General features: G+C 42.4%; 1 protein-coding gene across 10 annotated transcripts in view; it reads right to left on the bottom strand.

Moving 5' to 3' along the window:
• The window catches only part of LOC8023913, a 97,788-nt gene that overhangs the window by 36,054 nt on the left and 41,779 nt on the right, over positions 1-19,955 (bottom strand). For all 10 annotated transcript variants that reach the window (XM_042293418.1, XM_042293421.1, XM_042293420.1 and 7 more), the window contains exons 2-16: positions 15,687-15,813; positions 15,417-15,480; positions 12,412-12,659; positions 8,339-8,458; positions 7,074-7,181; positions 6,829-6,942; positions 6,553-6,663; positions 6,142-6,255; positions 4,247-4,354; positions 2,901-3,014; positions 2,679-2,792; positions 1,964-2,077; positions 841-954; positions 622-735; positions 410-523 (exon numbers count right to left, since the gene is read on the bottom strand). In XM_042293418.1, the coding sequence (XP_042149352.1) occupies positions 410-523; positions 622-735; positions 841-954; positions 1,964-2,077; positions 2,679-2,792; positions 2,901-3,014; positions 4,247-4,354; positions 6,142-6,255; positions 6,553-6,663; positions 6,829-6,942; positions 7,074-7,181; positions 8,339-8,458; positions 12,412-12,659; positions 15,417-15,480; positions 15,687-15,813 (1,798 nt within the window). The remainder of the gene's footprint in view (positions 1-409; positions 524-621; positions 736-840; positions 955-1,963; positions 2,078-2,678; positions 2,793-2,900; positions 3,015-4,246; positions 4,355-6,141; positions 6,256-6,552; positions 6,664-6,828; positions 6,943-7,073; positions 7,182-8,338; positions 8,459-12,411; positions 12,660-15,416; positions 15,481-15,686; positions 15,814-19,955) is intronic.

The following is a 19,955-nucleotide window of genomic DNA, read 5'->3' as shown; positions in this document are numbered from 1 at the left end:
GTACCCAATAAATTTCCACCGGCCATGGCCGACTTCTCTTAGTCCCCGAAATGTGAAGAGTTGCTGTACGTTCATTGTATAAAAGCATGTACCAGACCAGTAAAAAAGAATGTATTAGTGTAAATGCTGACACCCGACACCAGCCTCTTCCTTCTTGGCTACTTCCAGTTGTCTCGAAACGCTCGGTGATGAATTAATGATCGCACTTTTCCCATAAAAGCGGAACGCGTGCTTGCTTAATTTTTTTTTTAATTCTTAGAAGACTTGCGACAACCTTGCGCCTGAGACGCACTACGTAAATAAAAATTAAAAAAAACATTAGTGTACTTTTAGAACCCATCAAACCTTAAGCGTTTACGCGGTGTGCTTGCTCAACAAAAGGTTTCAGAAAATGGGCGTTCATACGGACCAGGAAAGTCAGCACTTTCGGGTAACCTCGTCCTTAATCTGGATCCGATGCTGTATTTTGGGCTAGCGCAGCTTATCACAGCATCTCCCCTGTCAATGCTGTAAGCTCCTGGAGCTGATCGGAAACGAACAAAATCATAAGTTACATTGTGTACGCTTACGAAACCGCCGAGGACGTATGTTTAATATTTTTTAAAAGAACGGGTGTTTTACCCGGAAATTCGGCGCTTTCCGGAAGTGTTTCCCTGAGTTTTGTTCCGATACTGTACTTGGGCGAGTTGCTCAGTCTCACGTTGTCAGATTTCGCCACGTTGTAGTCTCCTGGGGCTGATTGAAAACAAACTGTTAGCGCACCGAGCTTTTCGTTCTATCGGATTGTTTCAATATTCAGTTAGTAAAAATTTTATGTTCATATATCATTTTCTTTTGTACCGGGGAAATCTGCGCCTTCTTGAAGTGACCATGTCGGCTTCGTGCCCATACTGAACTTGGGACTGCTGTGTCGGGTCGCGTTGTCGCATTTGGCGATGGCGTATTCGCCTGGAGCTGATGATACAAAATCAAACAATCAGAAGCCTCATACAGATACTGCACTAGTTACTTTATACTAAAAACGTTTCGTCTTTGTTCGATTCTATTGCTCACAAATCAACTGCAGCGATATCACAACCGTTCAGGCTACCGAGCTCTAGAAAGAAACAATCTAGAGAAGGCCCAAAACATTATGTTTACACTTAAAAAGGTACGCACAAGAGTAGTTGACAATTGAGTATTTTAACGAAAATAATTTTTATGATCTACTTCTAAAATGATATATTCTTAAATTAACAGAAAAGAAACATTGTTTTTGTGTCGAAACAGCGTCCCATAAGAATATGCAAAATATCAGCCATCTTCTCACGTGCCTTCAGAACGGTAATATATACACAATTTGCATGAAATTATTTAAATGCATTAAAACCTGTCAGTTTAGTTTTACTATCTTGCGTCATATATGAAGATATCGTCGATATTCGATGTGTTCTTATCTCTTATTTTCCCTGCATGAAATACGGCCGTTTTTAAGTTACCATTATTAATGCAGGTGATGCAACATCTGAAATAATAATATGACACTTGTATCGGTATACTACACTCATCCCAAATAAATTTCAGGTTCCCATATTCTATTAGAAACTTTTTCGTTCGCTTTACACTGTAAACTAATTGCGGAGCGAAAGTTCGTCTGCTTTTTGCACAGGGGTTGCAATGATGTTAAAACGCAAAAATCTCATTGGCTTATTAAAAAATATAAATAGTGGGTAGACATCAAGGCATCTACCATTAAGGTCTACCCACTATTCTTTCAGTCAAAGCCAATCGGAGCTCAGTGTCGTTCTGACGTCACCACAACTCCTCCGCAAGAACCAGACGACTTGCTCTTCGCATTAAAAAAGCTGCAGGTTATTTTTATTTTGTTTTAATTTGCTTTTATTATTTTCTTGACAAAAATACCTTCAAGAGAAAGTGAAATAAAGGCTAATATATTTTCGTGTATAAAATTATTCTGTCATACCAGGAAATCCACTGTCTTCTTGTGTCGTTTCTTTGGGCTTTATGCCTATGCTGTACTTTGGCGAACTTTCGAAGGTCGCCGAGTCGCATTTGGCAATGCTATAATCTCCTGGACCTAAGTCAAAACGAAAAATATTTATGTACCATCAAAATATTTAGTACGTATCAATTCAGTATGCGTAAATCGACCGCATGACGGAGAACGTAATTACGTGAGGTCATGCTAGAGAAACTGTAGATTATAATGTTTGATTTTTATATATCTTAAGTTGTTGCTGTTATCATTGCATTTTTGCTTTGCTATTTTTGTTTTATGAATAAACTAAGTTTTGAACTTCCTTTCATAATAAATTGAAATGATGTGCGTGAGTTTAAAAATTGCTTTAAATAAAAAGTGAATAAAAAAAGGGAAATGTTTGAATTACAGACCTCGAAGTGCAATTTTATCAATACAATTTCTCAGGAATCTAGCTTGGGTCCTGCCGCTCCCTCACAAACTCGCGACTTCCGTGAGTTATTTTTTTTAGGTTACTAGTCATTGTGAACATACGCACTCTGATGTACTCTGCAGCGTCGTGTGTAGTAACAAAGGAACCTCACAGAGCCGGTGAACACAATATTGAGCACGCTGCTTGATGTTCACACAGATAGTGCATACACTTACGGATATCAAGGGTGTAGGATAGCAAGTATAGGCTGAATATCGATGTACAAACCAGGGTAGTCGTAGCTCTCTGGTAGCCTCTTGCTTAGTCTCAAACCGATGCTCGGCTTTGGGGTGCTGCTACGTATCCACATGTCGGCTTTGTCGACGTCATAATTACCTGGAGCTAGTAAAGAGTGTAATTTAATATAGGTAATGTTGAAGGTTAACTCGACAAGGTAAAGTTGTTCTTTAGGGTTTCTGAGGTGTGTGATAATTCGATATTTCAACAAACCTGGAAATTCCAAGAAGTCTGGAGGTCTCTCTTTGAGCTTGAAGCCTATGGAGTACTTTGGACTCCTAGTGTAGACTGTGCCGTCCGCCTTTACGGGATCGTAGTCTGTCGGTGCTACACAATTTACACGTATGACCGACAAGTATTGGGTAAACTCCATTACAATGTTGTTCCCTTATATCTACACTCAATCGATACAAAAGATCACGAACCCAGACGTCCTAGGGTTAACTTCAGATACATTCCTGCGCTTGAGAGGTTCGATACTTATTCTCTCGAGAGGAGTATCCGCATCTCCGCTAACGCTAAAAGATACAATTAGTTCTACCCCCAGAAAAGTCTGAGCGAGTGATATGACCCTAAACGTTCTTTTTACAGTAGGGCGACGCGTCCATTAAAAATTTTAACTTCATCGCAACTCTTTGATCGATTCATCAACCGATTCATCGGTTTCGTTCATTTTATGGATGCTATTTTTAAAGAAGTCAAAATTAAAATTTTTTTAAAAATATGATATACGGAAATTTAAGTTACGAATCAACCCCTATGTGTATTTGAGAACAGTTGAAAAACACTCACAATCACAGATTCCTACTTCAGCTGCATGAGGTGAAAAGGTTAGTTGATAGTCTCCAGCAAGAGCGACCTCCTTTTACGTTCAGAACAGTCTCTGCTGCGGTAAACGGGTCCACGTCGCACGGCGTTGAAGTGGCCGGCACACATGTAACTTTCTACACTTGTTTGGAGTTACAATTCTCGCCCCTAGAGTTTACCTTAGGTTAAACTTTCTCCTAAATTTGCCCTTCATACTGATGTAATCGTTCACGTCTGCTTGGTGGAAGTAGTTAATGTTTACTTTCTTTTGGTTCGTCAAGATTTTAGCGCTTAACCGGCTAAAACTATTAATCGCGGTTGAAGCATCAATCGATTAATCGGCAAGTTAATCGATCAATTGCCGAGCCCTAACGTACACAAAAATGTGTAAAACGCTGGGTATGACAATATGGTCACTATTCAAGCGCAGGTCACATTGTTTTTTGTATTCAATTGTATTCTGGTCTTGCCAATCCCCAGGATCATTTATTTCGTGATTTCAGATAGCGGCTTGCTTGCAGTACACTCTGCGGAAGAATCACCGCAAGACTTTTTGCAAACATTAATTTATCCCTCAAGGATGAACACCGCTCGCGGTGGGACTTAATAGTCTAAAAAAATTTACAACCGAAATCAGAGCGGACACTGGGAGTGCGAACAACAGCGTAGTACTCCTTTAGTACGGCGGAGCCTTAGTGCAGGGGTTGGTGCTATTGGGATGGAAGTGCATATGGTAAAACCTCTATACACACCGGGGAAGCTTTCCCTTTGAGGACTGTGTAGCCTTCGTCCAATCGAATAACTCGGTGGTTTCGAAAAAGAACTCTCTTCGTTCGTTCGGGCATTGTATGTTGCGGGACCTGTGGTTGCAGCACCAGGAACGAAAACAACGTGAGATGCGATTTCGTATTCTTTTCGTCCTCGAAGTTTTGGTTTTGTTTGAAATCTAAAACTGTATACTTCGGTGATGGGGTACGAAAACAAGTGTCAGTCTTTGTTCAGTGAGCCTTTTTGTTTACGAACTACTTTTGCTAGTGTATATTTTATCTCTCAGTTTATATCAAGGATGCTCCTAGCTTTCTCACCATTACAAGAAAGCGGTCTATTGGCGGTTGTAAAAGGAAAGGCAGCGTATCTTCCATGAGCGGTGGTGCGAGAAAGATGATTCAAGTTTGGGTGCTAGTTTTACTCTTGTCATCTCTTGGAGGTGACGTGCTTTAGACTCCCAACGTACCGGGACGCCAATAACGCATGTTTAGGAGTTTAACATAAGCGGGAAGATAAACTATATTTCTACAGTTGGCGGTATTTCGGTTGCGTACGCTGCAGGAAACCAACTATACTTTTTTTTTTTTTCTGGCGTTTCTGGTTTGTTGAATATGTCAGTTTTCGAGAAGAGCACTATGTGCATTTATTTGTACATATTGCAAGAACTATTTTCAGAATACATAATACTGATTTAGTCCCACAGTTCTTCCGATGAACTTGTCCTTTTTTAAGAATAAATAATAAAAAGAAAAGCTGAACCTTTCGGCAAGCCTGTGTTTGAACAAATATTTGTTATGCTTTCTGATGGGGCTTCATCTACGTGCGTAATATTCCTCGTACCTCGAAAGCTTATTTTTATACTCTATATTCGAAATCAATTAATACTATTTTATATGCCTAAACAAATATGTTGCGTAAAAATATAAAATAAAATAGTATATATGTATAAAAAACATTCGTTTGATTGGTTAGTTGAAAATTTTGTCGAAATGAAAAAAGAACGTTACCGTAAGCTGTCAGGTGTTTTTATTTGAGGAACTCAAATCAGCTCAATTAAGACATTTTAGAGATAATAAAATGAATTATTGGTTTTCCCTCGTCCTTGTTTCTGCTAAATAAAATAAATAAATAATTCACAGCGAATTTTTTTCTACTCGCTCTATATTTGACATGTGTCGAAAAAACAGCGCGACTAGGACACGGACAAAACGACGAGGAGAGCACAACACAAGCACTGACTAACAACTGGTTTGTTATTAGAACATAAGGAAGAAAAAAAAAATCATGGAGTCAAATGTTCGCGCGCTTGCCTTGTAGAATATGCCCCCTCTTTTTTCATCTCAGGCGATCTCGTAAACCTGAATGTGGAATTACGAGATCGCCTGAATGTGAAAATACGAGATCGCCTGAGATGAACAAAGAAGGGTACATATTCTACGAGGCGCCCAGCAACCGCGCGAATATTTGACTTCATGTTTTCTTTCCTTTTAATTCTTCCTTATGTTCTAACAACCAATTCGTTTTTAGTCAGCGTTTGTCTTGTGCTCCCTTCGTCTTTTGTCCTTGTCCCAGTCGCGGTGTTTTTTCAACTTGAACTCTTACCAAGTTGCCCAGTTATCAATCTTAATCTGACACGTGACTTGACTTCAAAAGATGCCACATAACACGTTCTATTTAATTTGTAACCTTTGCTGAAGGCTAAAGTCTTCTTGAAATTGTTTTTGCAAGTCTTGTGCAACGTAAGTAGTTTCCTCGTTTTGATGAATGACACTTCCATGCCTTAGAAACCAGTTGTGTAATCTTTTCAAAGTGGCGCAGATTGGACACGCTCAACTATATGAAATCCGCATATGGAGGTGTTTAGCGTGTTGCAACTAACCAGGAAACTCTGAGCCATCTGGCGTGACTCCGTTCAACTTGCAGCCCATGCTGATCTCTGGTGCTTTTGAGAAGACAACTCGTTCAGATCTCTTCGTGTCGTAACTTCCTGGCGCTGAGGGGACGCGGAGTGAAATGATTTGAGGGCATTAATCGCACATATGACGCAGTTGCACTCTTGGCGCGGGAAATGCCAAAATAAGTTGCCAACTTTGAACAAGGTGGCCCAACTGCGAGACACCTTGCGAGAAATTTCAATAGCTGTGTAATGAAAAAAAAAAGAATTGCATATATTGTCCTTGTGGTAACAATTGGATAATATTCGCGGACATGCTGCAGCAGACTTTAATAATCATGATTTTCCAGCAAGTCTCGAATATATCAAAGATGGGATATTGAAGGTTTGTATTACCGGGTACTTCATAGTTGTCTGGTTCTTTGTCTTTGTGCTTGTTTCCGAAAGAATACTTGGGTGCTTTGGCAAGTGCCCCTTGACAGCGTTCGGGACTGTAGGCATCCGGAGCTGTTTGAGAGTCAATGTTTAGCAGCAACATCGATAGACCGATAAGGTGAGAAGGAGTATGCTGATTACAGACATGATGAAAATATCATAAATGTACAGTGTTTACTTTAGATTGCGTATGATCACGTAAACTGAGTTGTGCACAGCGAACACGATGGTACTGACCGGGGTACTGGAAGCTTTCGGGATCTGTAGATTTAAACTTGCGGCGTATAGAGTAACTTGGTGATTTTGGGTACACCGTATCGTCTGCTTTTTCCGGCCTGTAGTCTCCGGGTGCTGCAAGGTTGAGTCGATTACAACTCGCGCCGCAAGTCCTCGAGACACTCGAATTGTGCAGAGTATAGGTAGGGCATGTTGCTAGGGGTCAAAGTGCGTAGCGGGCTGATAAGCGTGCGTGGAGCACTAACCAGGAAACACATCCGGACTTGGGTCGGGAAATCTACGACGTATGGAGAAGGAAGGGGATTTAGGGTAGACTACTGGCTGGCTTTTTTCGACGTCGTAAGTCCCAGGCGCTGAAAACAAGCGTCCGCCGTAATCACCAACGAAAAGAATGATAAAACAAGCAAGCATGGCGGGACTTAGCATATTACACTTTGGGCTTTTTCTCAGGGCGCAAACGCGAACTTTATTGTTGAGTTCCACAAAGCATCATGATTCTTTAATGTCACAATGTTCACGACACATTTAAACAATAGGCGAAGCCTTATGTTCTGTAATACCATGAAGATGTTAAACATGTTATAATATACATGAAGTTCGTCTTTAAAGGGACCACGAAATAAGTTTTTAACTACTTCGTATTTATATTTCATCCTCAACTGAAAAGCAAAATGAGAAATCACGTGGTCATGAAGTGCTTGGACACTGGTCCGATGACCCCAACCTTCCACCGTACTTTTTAAGCACACCACGGAAATTATCACTCGCAAGTGATGATTAGTGCCGTCACGGTACTCATTGACCACGAACGGGAATTTAAATATTCGTCGACAGATTGATTGTCGACGAGCGCACACGATAGAGTGACGCAATCCTCGTGTACAGTAAACTGGAGCCGGCTGACGAGCTTTGGGTAATGCAGATGCATCGCAGTGAGAAAGCGGAGGGCTTTAAAGTAAAGGACGCACGAAATAGTGCGCAATATTCAAATTATCGTGCCTAAATTCAGGCTGTTGACAATCTAACGCTTTTGTTGTGGCCCATTAAACAATATGCGATTAGTAAAATACCAGTCTAAAATCACATATCCCAGCCCAAAATGCATTTGATGGCCCCTTTAAGGTAATCGATCCTTTAAATTAAGCTGCAGACAATATAACAACTGCCACGAACTGAATGTACGAAATGCGTTCCCTGATGTTGAAAACTAATTTTATATTTTAAGACATTCGAGGACTAGGTCGAATCTTAATTCAATCTACGAAGTATTTATGAGTAGATGTTAGCATGATCACAAGGAAAAAGACTGCTAATTGTTGTTTTATATATTTTATCTGTCTCGCGGTTTATTTGCGCAGAACATGCAACTTTTAGACACTCATGGCGCGAACTATGGTGCAGGTGAAGCGTGCTAAGTGCATAGCATCCCAGGCATCTATCCATAAGATGTATTCCGATGCTTAAGGTGCAGTGCTCGAAGTGCAGATGTGATTTGAATGCGTTTTTTTACCCGGGTAGTCGTTGGGTCTGAAGAGGCTCTTTAATTTTAGTCCGAATGAGAATCTGGGAGCACGCCTGTTCCTGATTATGAGCGGGCGGCGAGTTTCTTCCTGGCTCTGGTGGTCGGACTCTGAAAGACCGAACATGACTGTTGAGGTTTCGATGCGCTCTCACCGTAGACGTCGGGCAAGGTAACAAAGTTATGTAACGTTAAATGAAGGTACTCCCCCATCTCACGAAAGTACCCAGGTCCTAACACACAGGAAAGCGACTGAGCTTCGGTTAAAAAAAAATTATGAAAACACTAACATTACACTATAATTGAGATATCGTGTTTTCGGAGTTTTTTTTTTTTTTAAATGAAATTCGGAGGGTGCTTTTGGGAGTTAATTTTTTTTTTTTGCCCAACATTCTGAGTGTTTCAAAATTTATTTTTTTATACATTTTCACTTCTTTTTCTAATTTGGAGCTTAAATTTATTGTGTTAAATTTCAATTGTTCAAAAGTCAATACAAAAAGGAAAAAAGAATACCAGGACGTAAAAGCGCACAATCTTGATAAGAACTCGCCTGTATCAGACAATATTTCTCCAGTTGGATTCGGCGTTGGCGTCCTTGTCATTGGGGTTATTAACTTTCTCACAAGAAAACTTAAAAAAAAAGTGTTGCTTCAGAAGTCGTCGATGCTTTAAAATAAAAAAAAAAAAAAACTCCTGGACGTAGTCGATGGGGAGCACGTTTCCTTCCCTTTCCATTTCACCGCCTGCAGAGCAGGGTGGTGTGCTGAATTGACTTCAGCTGCACCCCTCCCCCTCCAATGATATGTACGAACTCATATAGCTTTCAGTCCTATAAAAAGAAATCCCTCCTTCCTTTAGAAACACAAATAGTAGGGTCTAAACTGGAAACGAGAATAGTAGCATTTTTTCGTTGCCCAGAAGTATTTTGGTTTGTTGTCCTGAAGGAACATCTGAAGAGATGAACAGTATAATCCTTTTGTCTGTGGTCTGATATTTGAAAGGAAAATGGCGTTGCCCCTACTCAAGGTCACTCACTCACCCTACACTAAACGGTAACTCAAACCTATTTGTAGATTGCCGTTTTAGTTTTTTTTTTTTCTAAACACCTTAATCTCAAAATTCTGAGTTTACCCAATGAACCCGAATCGACGAACATTTGACCAGGTTTTTTCTTTGAGTATTTTTGTTTCGTGGATTTATCTGAAATCCCGAAATCCTAAAGGCCCGTTCACATACGTGCTAGCTACTACGACCGACTGAGACAAGATCGGGTTTTAAGACTCTTGCGACGCCTTACAAGCGGATTCTCTGCTGAAGAGGCTGTCGTAAGCCGAGCTTAAAACTGGGTTTATCTCGGTTGGTCGTAGTCAAGCACAAGTGTGTGAACGGGCCTTAATGCATGGTTTATACACTAACCTTTATAACAGTTTACACAGTAAGTTATGCCCACTTTAATGGATGAAGCAGTGTATGCACGTACTATTATTCATTTGAATTCAGTTGAGCGATTTTCACACACGTGGTGTTTTGAATCCTATTTGTAATGTTCCGTTTTTGTTTTTTTTAAGTGCATCGGCTTTTACACAGCCGATCAACTGTATTTCACGTAGTCGAAGCCTAGCAATTATATTCTATTATGTCGCGATTTATTAGAAGGTGAATAAGCTGTTCAATAGGTGTCTCAGCAGCCTGTTCCTTGATTCTTGGTAGTAATGCATTTGAAGGAAGTTTGTGCTTGTGGCGTACTATTATACTTTCAGGAGTTTTATAGTGCCTTGCATTGTTTATAGTACATTGCATTCACTTCAAAAAAATGTTTGTGCGTCTGCTTTCACGCATAGCACTCGGAGAGCCATTCACCGCAATTTACGGAGGCAGCTCAGCGAATGACACTGCCGAAACATATGTTTAGACCAAAAAACGCCGTCTGAGTTGTGACATTAAGCAATGCAAAACGTCACGCTTGCGTTGCTTAAAGGGGCACTGACACCCCAAAGGTCGTATTTATTTTTATTGTCTAAAACGATGCAAGTTGCAGTCATAAACACGCAAAAAAAACCGCATCGCAAAAAAAAATTTTCCCGCGCGCGCGCGCGCGCGCTTTTTTATTTTTGGCGTTTGATTTTCCCGCCTCTCGCCTCCTCGCTTCTTTTGATCGGTGACGTCAAAAATCAGGAAATTTAGAAGCTTTGTAGGCGACATCTCTATAACATTTAATTACGGCAATCCTAAAACATGTTTTTTAACGCAATTGCGAACGCACTACGGCCCTTCTTTTTGAAATACCAAAAATCGGGAGTTCGCTGTGGTGCCGTCTCCTGGATTTGTATCCTCCAACGGAAAACAGGCGACACCGCTCAAAACCGGTCCGCCGGAACGCCACCGCTCGCTCCTTTCCTCCTCGCTTTGGGTCGCCATGGCAACAGCAGGGAGTGGTGAAAGGAAGTCGACTCTCAGGTCTCCGCAATTTTTGACGTCAAGGCACCGGCGCCGATCGCGCGGGAACTTCGAATTCGGCATTTGGAAATTGTTTTTTTACTTCACGAATACTGAATTCCCAAATCTCAAATTTTGAGGGTAATGTCCCGGCATCGTTTTTTAATCGTTTCGGATAATAAAAAAAAAATATGTTTTTGATGTGTCAGTGCCCCTTTAATGTCACAACTCAGACTGCGTTTTTTGGTCTAAACATATGTTTGGACACTTTCATTCGCTGAGCTGCCTCCGTAAGTTGCGGTGATTGGCTCTCCGAGTGTTGTGCGGAAAAGCAAACTCACCGGCTTTTTTTAGAATGTAATTTGATGGCACACACTGAAGTTGCATTTGTATTAAAATGCATTATATACAACCTTTCGGAATGAAAACGAACCACTCTTCTCAGAAAAATAACCCGATAAACTATAGAGAAATTCTGTTTCTAATACGATGATTGGTATTGGAAAAAATTAATTCTTTATAAAACGTAGTCAATTCTAATGATACGTGATGTCTTTATATTGTGGATATTGCAACGAGAAATGAAGAGCATGCTTTGCGTACATGAAAATCAAATTTCTTCATCTGGGCAAGCACAGAATTATGTACCAATTTCAAATCAACGTTTTGAAGTTTTGAAATTCGAAGTTCGACGACTGCCAGCCACAGTAATCTCATTATGAAACTGTTGCTGTTGCGTGGAAGCTTAATATCGTGTAGCAAATATCGTATTGTTGACCTGTTGAATACACCTCTTTCATAAGACCTAGGTGGCACACACGTCTAATCCACGTCCACGGAGCATCTATGGCACGTAAAGAAAATGCTGAGGACGTCTGCAGAGCCATATGCATGTGCAGCCTGGGGAGGTCTAGGAGTAAGACAGTTATTGCCAGTCTACTGAAAAGCATCCCGACCACCCCTTTACATATTTTGATATATGCAGCTGTACAGTCAGGATAACTCGTTAAAAGGTTTGAAGTTCTATATTATTATAATACACGCTTTTCGAAAGTTCACCAGGCAACATCGGTGGTCACCATTTTTTGGTCACAAAATGTGTAATTGGATCCGAGACTTAGCCTAGTTCACGCCGAACACTGACGCAGCCTTCGTGTCCAGTGCATGCTCTGAGTATGTGCCCAAACAATGGCGTGCAGGCAACCGTTGGAAAGGGTCAATTATCTGTGAAATGATCTTCGCGAAACGTAACTTTCCTAAATAACTTTTATTACAAAAAGGCAATACATGAGACGCAATCTTATCAATTTTCAGGACACAAACATTGTAACACAATTGTAACACAATAACACAACTAGTGCGAAGTGTGTCGTTTTTTGTGAAGATGACCGGGCGTCAGCGTTCCACCCTCCTCAACAACAACAACAACTACCTTAAGGGCCAGATACTATAGCCTCAAACCGCATTTCTGATCAAAGTCATACCCTCCTACCCGGATGCTCCGGAACAACCTGCCACACCTGACAAGACTCGAAGATCAAGTGACACCCTCCATACCAGCAGCCTACTAATGGCGGCTTCCAGGGGTCATAATCGAACTCTTGAGTAGAAGTACATCGATCACTCACCGGGGATGTCGGCTGGCTTGGGATCCTTGATCTTGGACCCGAAAGTGTAGCTGGGAGCCGCGTTGAGTACGCTGCCTTCGGCCTTCTCCGGGTTGTAGGCTCCGGGCGCTGGTGTCTTGAAGCCCTCGGGTTCCTTGATCTTGGCGGCAATGAAGGGCGCCGGCACAGTTTCCTTGCCTTTCTCGGAAAGACCGGCGATGTTGTACGTTCCGGGTCCAGGAACGAAAAGGTCCTTCTTTTCTTCTATCCTGAGGGTGCGACGCGGATTTCAGATACGCTGCGCTTCAGAGGGTAAGACGTGTATGTAATACGCTTCTTATGGTTACGAACTCAATGGTGGCAATTATTTGACAAGAATGCGACTTTTGTTACTTTTGCTGATTTCTGAATATCTCTTAATGTCTACGAACTCTTCATAGCCATCTTTACTAGGACTAGGGTCATTAAAAAAAAAAGAATTTATGCGAAAAACCTTCATATGGAGAAAAAAGCATAGAGATTCTTTGAGAAAACTTTGCTAAAAATTTGTACACACATAACGAATGAACGAGGCGTAACCTGCAGATTCACAGAGAAGGTTGAATGTATACACAGTGCTTGCTTTTTGGCCCGTTTGTCAGCATTTATGCCAATTTATATAATTGAATCAAATTGAAAGCCTGAAATATTGGAATGTCGCGCTCTTACATTGAATGTGGGAGAACAAATACTAAAGTTCAAGCTATCATAATTCCATCACCTTTAGGCGAAAGTAAAATAATCTTTACCAAAGGGCCTAGTTCTGCAGTGCATAAGATTTGCGACGCTTCGGTTCTTGTTCCATGTTTATAGGCACAGCTTGTATGTTTGTATTGTTGCTTTTCGCCTTCAAGGAATACTGCAACGAACTTCTAGAGCATACTTTATACGCTAGAAGTTCTGGCCACACACAGAGACGCCAATTGTTTGCTCGAAAATGCACCAAAAATGTTTGGAAGGAATACACCGAATGTCGTTACGTTACTCTGCACTTAAAAGCAGCGCCGCTCCGCGGTAGTGCAGCGGCAAACTGCGTGCGCGCAAGCCCTGTCCAACCAAATTTCTTTATATGAGGAAGGGACAGAGGGACCCTTGTCCCTTCCTCATATTTAGTATCTTGATTCCTGAGCAGCACGCTCGTCTTTTACGGATTTATTATTTCTCCTGCAATATTCAACTCCTGCGGGGAGCGGGAAGGGGCAACTAAAACTGGCAGGTTGTAACGCGTAGACGACACCAATTGGAGGCGGAGCCCGTAACCATGCCAGCCAGCAAGCAGCCGTGCTTGCGCTGAAACAGTTGACGTCACGTCTCCCGTGATGCATCGCGCCCTCCGATGACTGATCTTCGATCGCTCGCTGGAAGTGGTCCTTTGGGAGAAAAAATAGAGCTATCCGTTCAAAATGAAGTAAAATACGGAGCAGATTGTGTTTCGGATCATTAAGCACTACGCGCTTGTAGCTAATCGTTTCGGACCATATGCTGTCGCATTTGTATTTTAAAAATCCAGGAAAATCTATTCATAATTTTTTGCGACTAATTCAGATATATTTGTAGATGTATGTTCGCATGAGTTTGAAAGTGGAAACCCTATTACATCATTTTGGCGGCACCATATATAAGCACATAGGTACCCTCTATCCTGCGCAGATAACGGTTTGATCATCCGCATACGAACCACATCCGCTATGTTCCTAAATAATAGTATTCGCATCCGATTCGCATCCGCAGGCTTTGCATCCGCACCGCATCCGCAAAATTCAGAACCGCATACGACCCTCAATTCGCGCATTCATTTTACATCATAAAATTAAGCACGAATAAAAATTAAAAAAAGAAGCTTCTGGATGGTATCCTAAATCCGTCTGGTTACCTTCTTTGTGCCAGAATACGATGAAAGTCATTTTATTGTATTCTGCTTTATCGTATTTATAAAATAAGCGATCATCCTTCAAGAGACGCTTCGTATCGCTCGAAAGATGATCGCAGTTAAGACACAACGTTTCACTTGTCTAGGTAGCTGTGTAGAAGAAACAGAATATCGTCAATACGGACGGATTCTGACTGGTTCGCCCCTCTTAAATTAATACTTGCTAAAGATAAGTATTTCTCCGTTGGTGCACTTGATGTTGGGATGGCATGCACAAACTGGGCTACTATGATGAGGTCGGGAAGCTCCTGCTGGCGCAAGTTCCACCACTTCAAAGGAATGAATTCAATCTCCTCAATCTATATTTGTAGGCAAAAAAGACACTGGCAGGCTTCGTCTACTTTCTTATAGCTTGTACGTTTTCTGTGTGTGTGTGTGTGTGTGTGCGTGTTTTTTGCCCCCAGAACGTCGCCGCCTTTTTCCTGCCAAACAAAAACATGCTTGCCGGGGCGACTGATACTTCTTCAGTCTTTACATTTCTGATAGAACGTTCTAAGGTGATCTTAGGTGAGAATCAAATCCTTATTGAAGTAAAGAACAATTTTCTCTCTGATTGACACCTTTTACCTGAAAGAGTATATAGCTTGCCCCCGCAACACATTCGATGAAGCACTTCATAGTGATACTCACTTATTCGCTCTACACTATGCGGTCGAACGCGTTTATGGACCGCCTCGGTAAAAATGGATACGGACCCGCGGATATCCGCATTCGATCCGCAATCCGCTAAATATTATTCATTTTTATACGAATCCGCCAGTTTACAACGGATATCCGCGGATATCCACGGATTATCCGCGGATATGCTGGGTTGTACTAGGGCCAGTATTTGGAAACAGTAGACGAACCCTTTTTGAAAGTTATATGTCTAATCGGGACTAGAATTTAGACGGATTTGATAGACGACCCCGATTACAACCAGGTCATCATAAACAAGGCGATCTGCAGCTCAAAAGAACACACTTAACAGGCTTTCAGTATAAAAAAATTTAAAATCGGACACTTTGGCTTCTGTACTTAAATTATTGTTACGTAAAAAAAAATAGTGAGCACTTACTTAGCGCCGAATGAGTAGGACGGAGCCTTCGAGCCCTTGGTGACATTTGTGCTGGTTTGGTAACCTAAACAAAGAAACGACAATAAAATCAAGTATCTTCGCATTGAGTTCCGTGTGGAACAGAACAACAAGAGGATTTCGTGCTTTGTGGTTCTTGACGACGAATCGACACTTCTGATTTATCTGCAGCGAATGTGAAATAGAGGCCTACATTACAAGTTTCTTCAGAAGTAGTGTAGGTGTGCAAATAAACTTCTAGTCCCAGCTCACCGATGGTTGATGGAATGGTGAACGCGCCCGGTCCTGGGGTTTTGAAGTCGGACGAGATGGGTCCCCTCCTCTTGGTTGGTGTCCAGGGTCGCTGTTGCACGTAGTAGCCGGACGACACGAACTCGCTCTGCGGAAGAAAAATCACCGAACGTTAACGCCCTGGTCTTACTGACTCCGAAAAAGAAAGTAGTTCCGCCAAACCTTGCACGGTAGGCACCATATTTTAGCCCACACGTTGTGTGAAGCACGCAGAGACAGGCTGAAGAGCGTAGCTCTGAGAAATTGTTTTGTTTTGACGAGCACTGATGCAAGGAAAGCCTTCCGAAGCTACGGGCCACACAGCCGTGTCTCTTACAGCAAACTAACGTATACTGTGCTTTCCAAAAAGAGTAGCCGTCAGCTTGCGGGCAGATATCTTGAGTATTGTCTTATTGTGCTGGAATAGTAAGAATCAACTCAATCGGATCTTGCAAAAACATTAACATCAAAGCACGAGGCGGAATATCTTTCGAGGCTACTCCATCTCAACCTTGATTTGTTTTTGCTACAAATTCGTACCACGCTCGGACCTACAGAAGAACCGGTAAAAGCACCGACCTCGTATTGAAGGCAATGAAAAAAAAAAAATACAAAGAAATCTGTCTTATCTTGTCGGGAAAGGTAACAATTTTCAAGAGGATGATCGAGATGATTTTTCTAGTCTTGACGAAGTTTCGAGCAATAAGCTATGCACCCGCCAATCATACTCGGCCCTTCCCATTTTATGCTTCCTTTTTATGCAAATATCTACACAACCTACACGGCCACCGTGACCCGTTGGAGGTGACCGTGTTGGCCACACGGGCTAATACATTAATGCATTCATGTATTACCCCCACGCTCGTCTTGCTCCTTATTAACACGTTCCGGTTAATGAGGTCGGGGCTTCGAGCAGACGCCCGTTGGTCGGCCCGGAAGCTAAACGGGACTCCCAGTCGTGACTTGCCGTCATCCGCGCCGTCCTTCACGCTCCACCTACCGCAGTCAGTTCGAAGGCAACGGCAACAAAGACGAGCGTATACACGCGAAACCCATTCAAAACTACACAAAAGGGATAAAGTGAGCGCTACGGTATAGGCTCACACGGCTCTCATCTGTCCCGAATGGAGTTGTCTCAGCCCTTGATGGACGCCATCTTTGAGTTCGATACCTTGTCTGCTAACCTTCTTATAGAAGATACCTCGAGGATGCCTGAAAGTGGAATAATTTATGCGTTTTGCCAAAGGACGACTGATGTTTCCTTGCAATAGAATATTCTGGAAGCCTCAGAATAGACCAACACGCTGCTTACAAACAATTCTGCGTTTGCCCGTACCAAGTGCGGGGAGTGCCCGTGCGCAGAAACCAGATTTGCGTGAAGCGAAGCGTCTGCGCATGCGCAGAGCCGACAGCAGCGCCCCCGCAGTGGCGTGACGTCAGGGAGTTGAGTGGGTCTATAGAAGCCAGCGGTCCGCCGAGGCTTAACTTCTTCATGGCTCAAAAAAAAAAAAAAAAATCTCGGAGTAACGTCGGTTGCCACTTCACGACTTCCAGAATGTTCCGTTTTGAGTTCTCCAAGCCAGCATTGATTACCTACGTGTTTTGTGCGCGAGCTCTGAGAAATAAAATAATTAAATAAATAGATATGCTCCAGCATAACAATTCTTCCTGTTTAAAAGCGAGAGCTCTAGTACCAAGCTGAAGTGCCAAAGTGTCTGGCCCCCGGATTATGGTCCATCGTGTTGTAAGGTCGAGTGAAGTCGTAATATATCATTGCATTATATTTCTGTCGGTTTTTCTCTCTGTACACGGGCAGATGTCCAGGAGTAGAAACATTTATACGCCAACATTTTAGAGAGCCGACATGCGAATTTGTCTACTTAAAGGTTACAACGACCTAAAGGGGCACTAAATTGCTTTTATTAAAGCTTGTTTTTGTTATCATATTGTTTTGCTGGGCTTTATTGAATAAAAACGAACAGTTCTAGATGGCTTTTTGTGCATCTTGTGCTTTCGTTCACCCAGTTATTACGCTCACGTGCTTTGTCCCCCTTCTCGGACCTCAACCAATCCCTGTGCACGCTTGGCTTCCTTCTCTGTTTGTTGCCCTTTGTTTGTTATGCCCCTCATTGCCTTCCGATGCGCCAAAGTCCGGAACACCTACTCGCTGTGTATATGCTTGTAGAATGCCGATGGTCACTCTCATAGTTGACACCAATAAAATTACGCTTCTCCAAGGTTCCTATGTTCATCTTCGGAACAACAGTGAAAACTTTCCTGATTGCGTCTGAACCTTTGTAAATTCCCAAGGGCTTCTAAGCTGAATTCGCGTAGAGTCTTTGAGACTGCGGAAGCGTCCTTGAGGACCTTTCTTTGGAGGGGCAGGTGTGGTCCCACGGAGGACGCGGCGCTCAATGGATCTGGGTCAATGTGCATCGCGACCATTACTCTCGCCGCTCGTGCCCCCACTTGCTCGACGTCCGCCGCTGTGTGACGAGATCTGCAGTCCCGTCACGTTTTCGGACAACCACTGCCATCGTAGGCCCCGCTATGCACCGTTTGGCAACTAAGCTGACAGTGCGGTGGAAGCTACACACTCGCCGGACCAATCACACGCCGCCCTTTTATCACGTGACCGCCTTCTATGCACGTGGGTATGGGCGGGACAGTGATCGCGAGGGAGGAGAGATAGACTTATGGTTGGTCCGGCAAGCACAGTAGCCTCAACCGCATTGTCAGCTTAGGGATGAACGAAGTATGGATTGGTCTTGCGGCTTTGTGTTGGACGACACGGATTGGATTGACTTTCCATTTCGGACACGAGCCTCCTTTGTTTGTTCGGCTGCGTCTTTGCGAGCGTTATTTTTACAAGCTTTCGCCTTTGAGAGGATATGAATCTGTGTTATGATTGTTGTCCGCGGAATAAAGAATTTTCCACCCTGCTGAGAGCATTCCCGAAAATATATCTCTTCATCGTACGTACAAGGTGAGGCTGTATAAGGACCGGCACATTTGGAACGCCTGGCGAAATGCGAATTTTTATCGTATTGTACATGCACGTAAGAAAATTAACGCGAGACTTTGTATTTTTGTATAAGGTAGTGAACGCGACGCTCGATGCACCCTTGTTTTGAATTGCGATTTTTTTTGTGTGTGTGTCCCTCAGAAGCGTATACGACTTTCATTTCTCTTTTATCCGCAGAAGGTTTGTGTTTAGCCCCCACTGACAGGCCTACAGCTCCTTTATAATAACGATAGGAGCGATTTAGACTTGTTTTCGCCCCTCATAACTTTTGAAAGAGCCTTGTTGGCCACTTGACAAACAGCCTTGATCTGTTGTTTTATGTAGTTTTGTTGATTTCCTTTTATCTCTCAAAAATGACGTCCAGCTTGTTTGTTTTTTGTATCTGTTTTTTTTTTTAAATTATTATTGATTGTAATATGCGCACGCTCTTAAGTCCTCGAGCTGTTCGTGAAACATTAAGCGGAATGAATTTAATTAAAATACCTAAAATCGAGAACGCAAACGTCGTTTCAAAAGAAAAAAAAAAAGAAAAGAAAGGCACCGTATTTTCCGGGCTATAGTCCGCGGACTACACATGTTTAAAAGTTGAAATTTCTGGCTGTGCGGACTATCTACGCGTGCGGACTATACACGAATTTTGTTTTTCAAGATCGTTTATTATGACGAGACGTGACGAATTTTGTGTATATTAATGATGATTTATGCACATTATAGGCTTTATTGTGAGCTAAAAAGCAGACATTTGTAAACGTGTGCCGTCTATCAGAAGATTTTCGTGTCGACTAAGCACCAGGTGCGGACTATGCATTGGGTGCGGGCTATAGTCCGGAAAATACGGTATTATGTTTTTTTGTTTTTTTTAAGCGTTCAACTCAGAGGTGCTGAAATCTTAAAAAAATAGCGGAAAAACGGCGGCGGTGCATTTTTTATGTTCTCTACCGGATGGTCGTCGTCTGCGCACTGGCTGGCGAGCTTGCTCCCAGGTGGTCGTCGTTCGTACGTTTCATTAAAATGATTACTTAGCGCGATTATCCTGCTCATCGCTAGCGTTGACGGGGCGTTCTCGGCGTTTTTGCGTTCGGCAAGTCGTCCGGGAGCGAGCTACCAAACCACAAGCGAGTGAGCAGACAAGGAACCACCTGGCATAAGACATTGTCAAAAAAAAACAAAAAAAAAAAAACACGGCCGCTGTATTCACTTTATTTTTAGTATTTTACCACCTCTGA

This window comes from Ixodes scapularis, unplaced genomic scaffold, assembly GCF_016920785.2.
Source record: "Ixodes scapularis isolate PalLabHiFi unplaced genomic scaffold, ASM1692078v2 PGA_scaffold4__175_contigs__length_147842914, whole genome shotgun sequence".
Taxonomy (NCBI): Eukaryota; Metazoa; Arthropoda; class Arachnida; order Ixodida; family Ixodidae; genus Ixodes; species Ixodes scapularis.
This window is presented reverse-complemented; position numbering and strand designations above follow the sequence as displayed.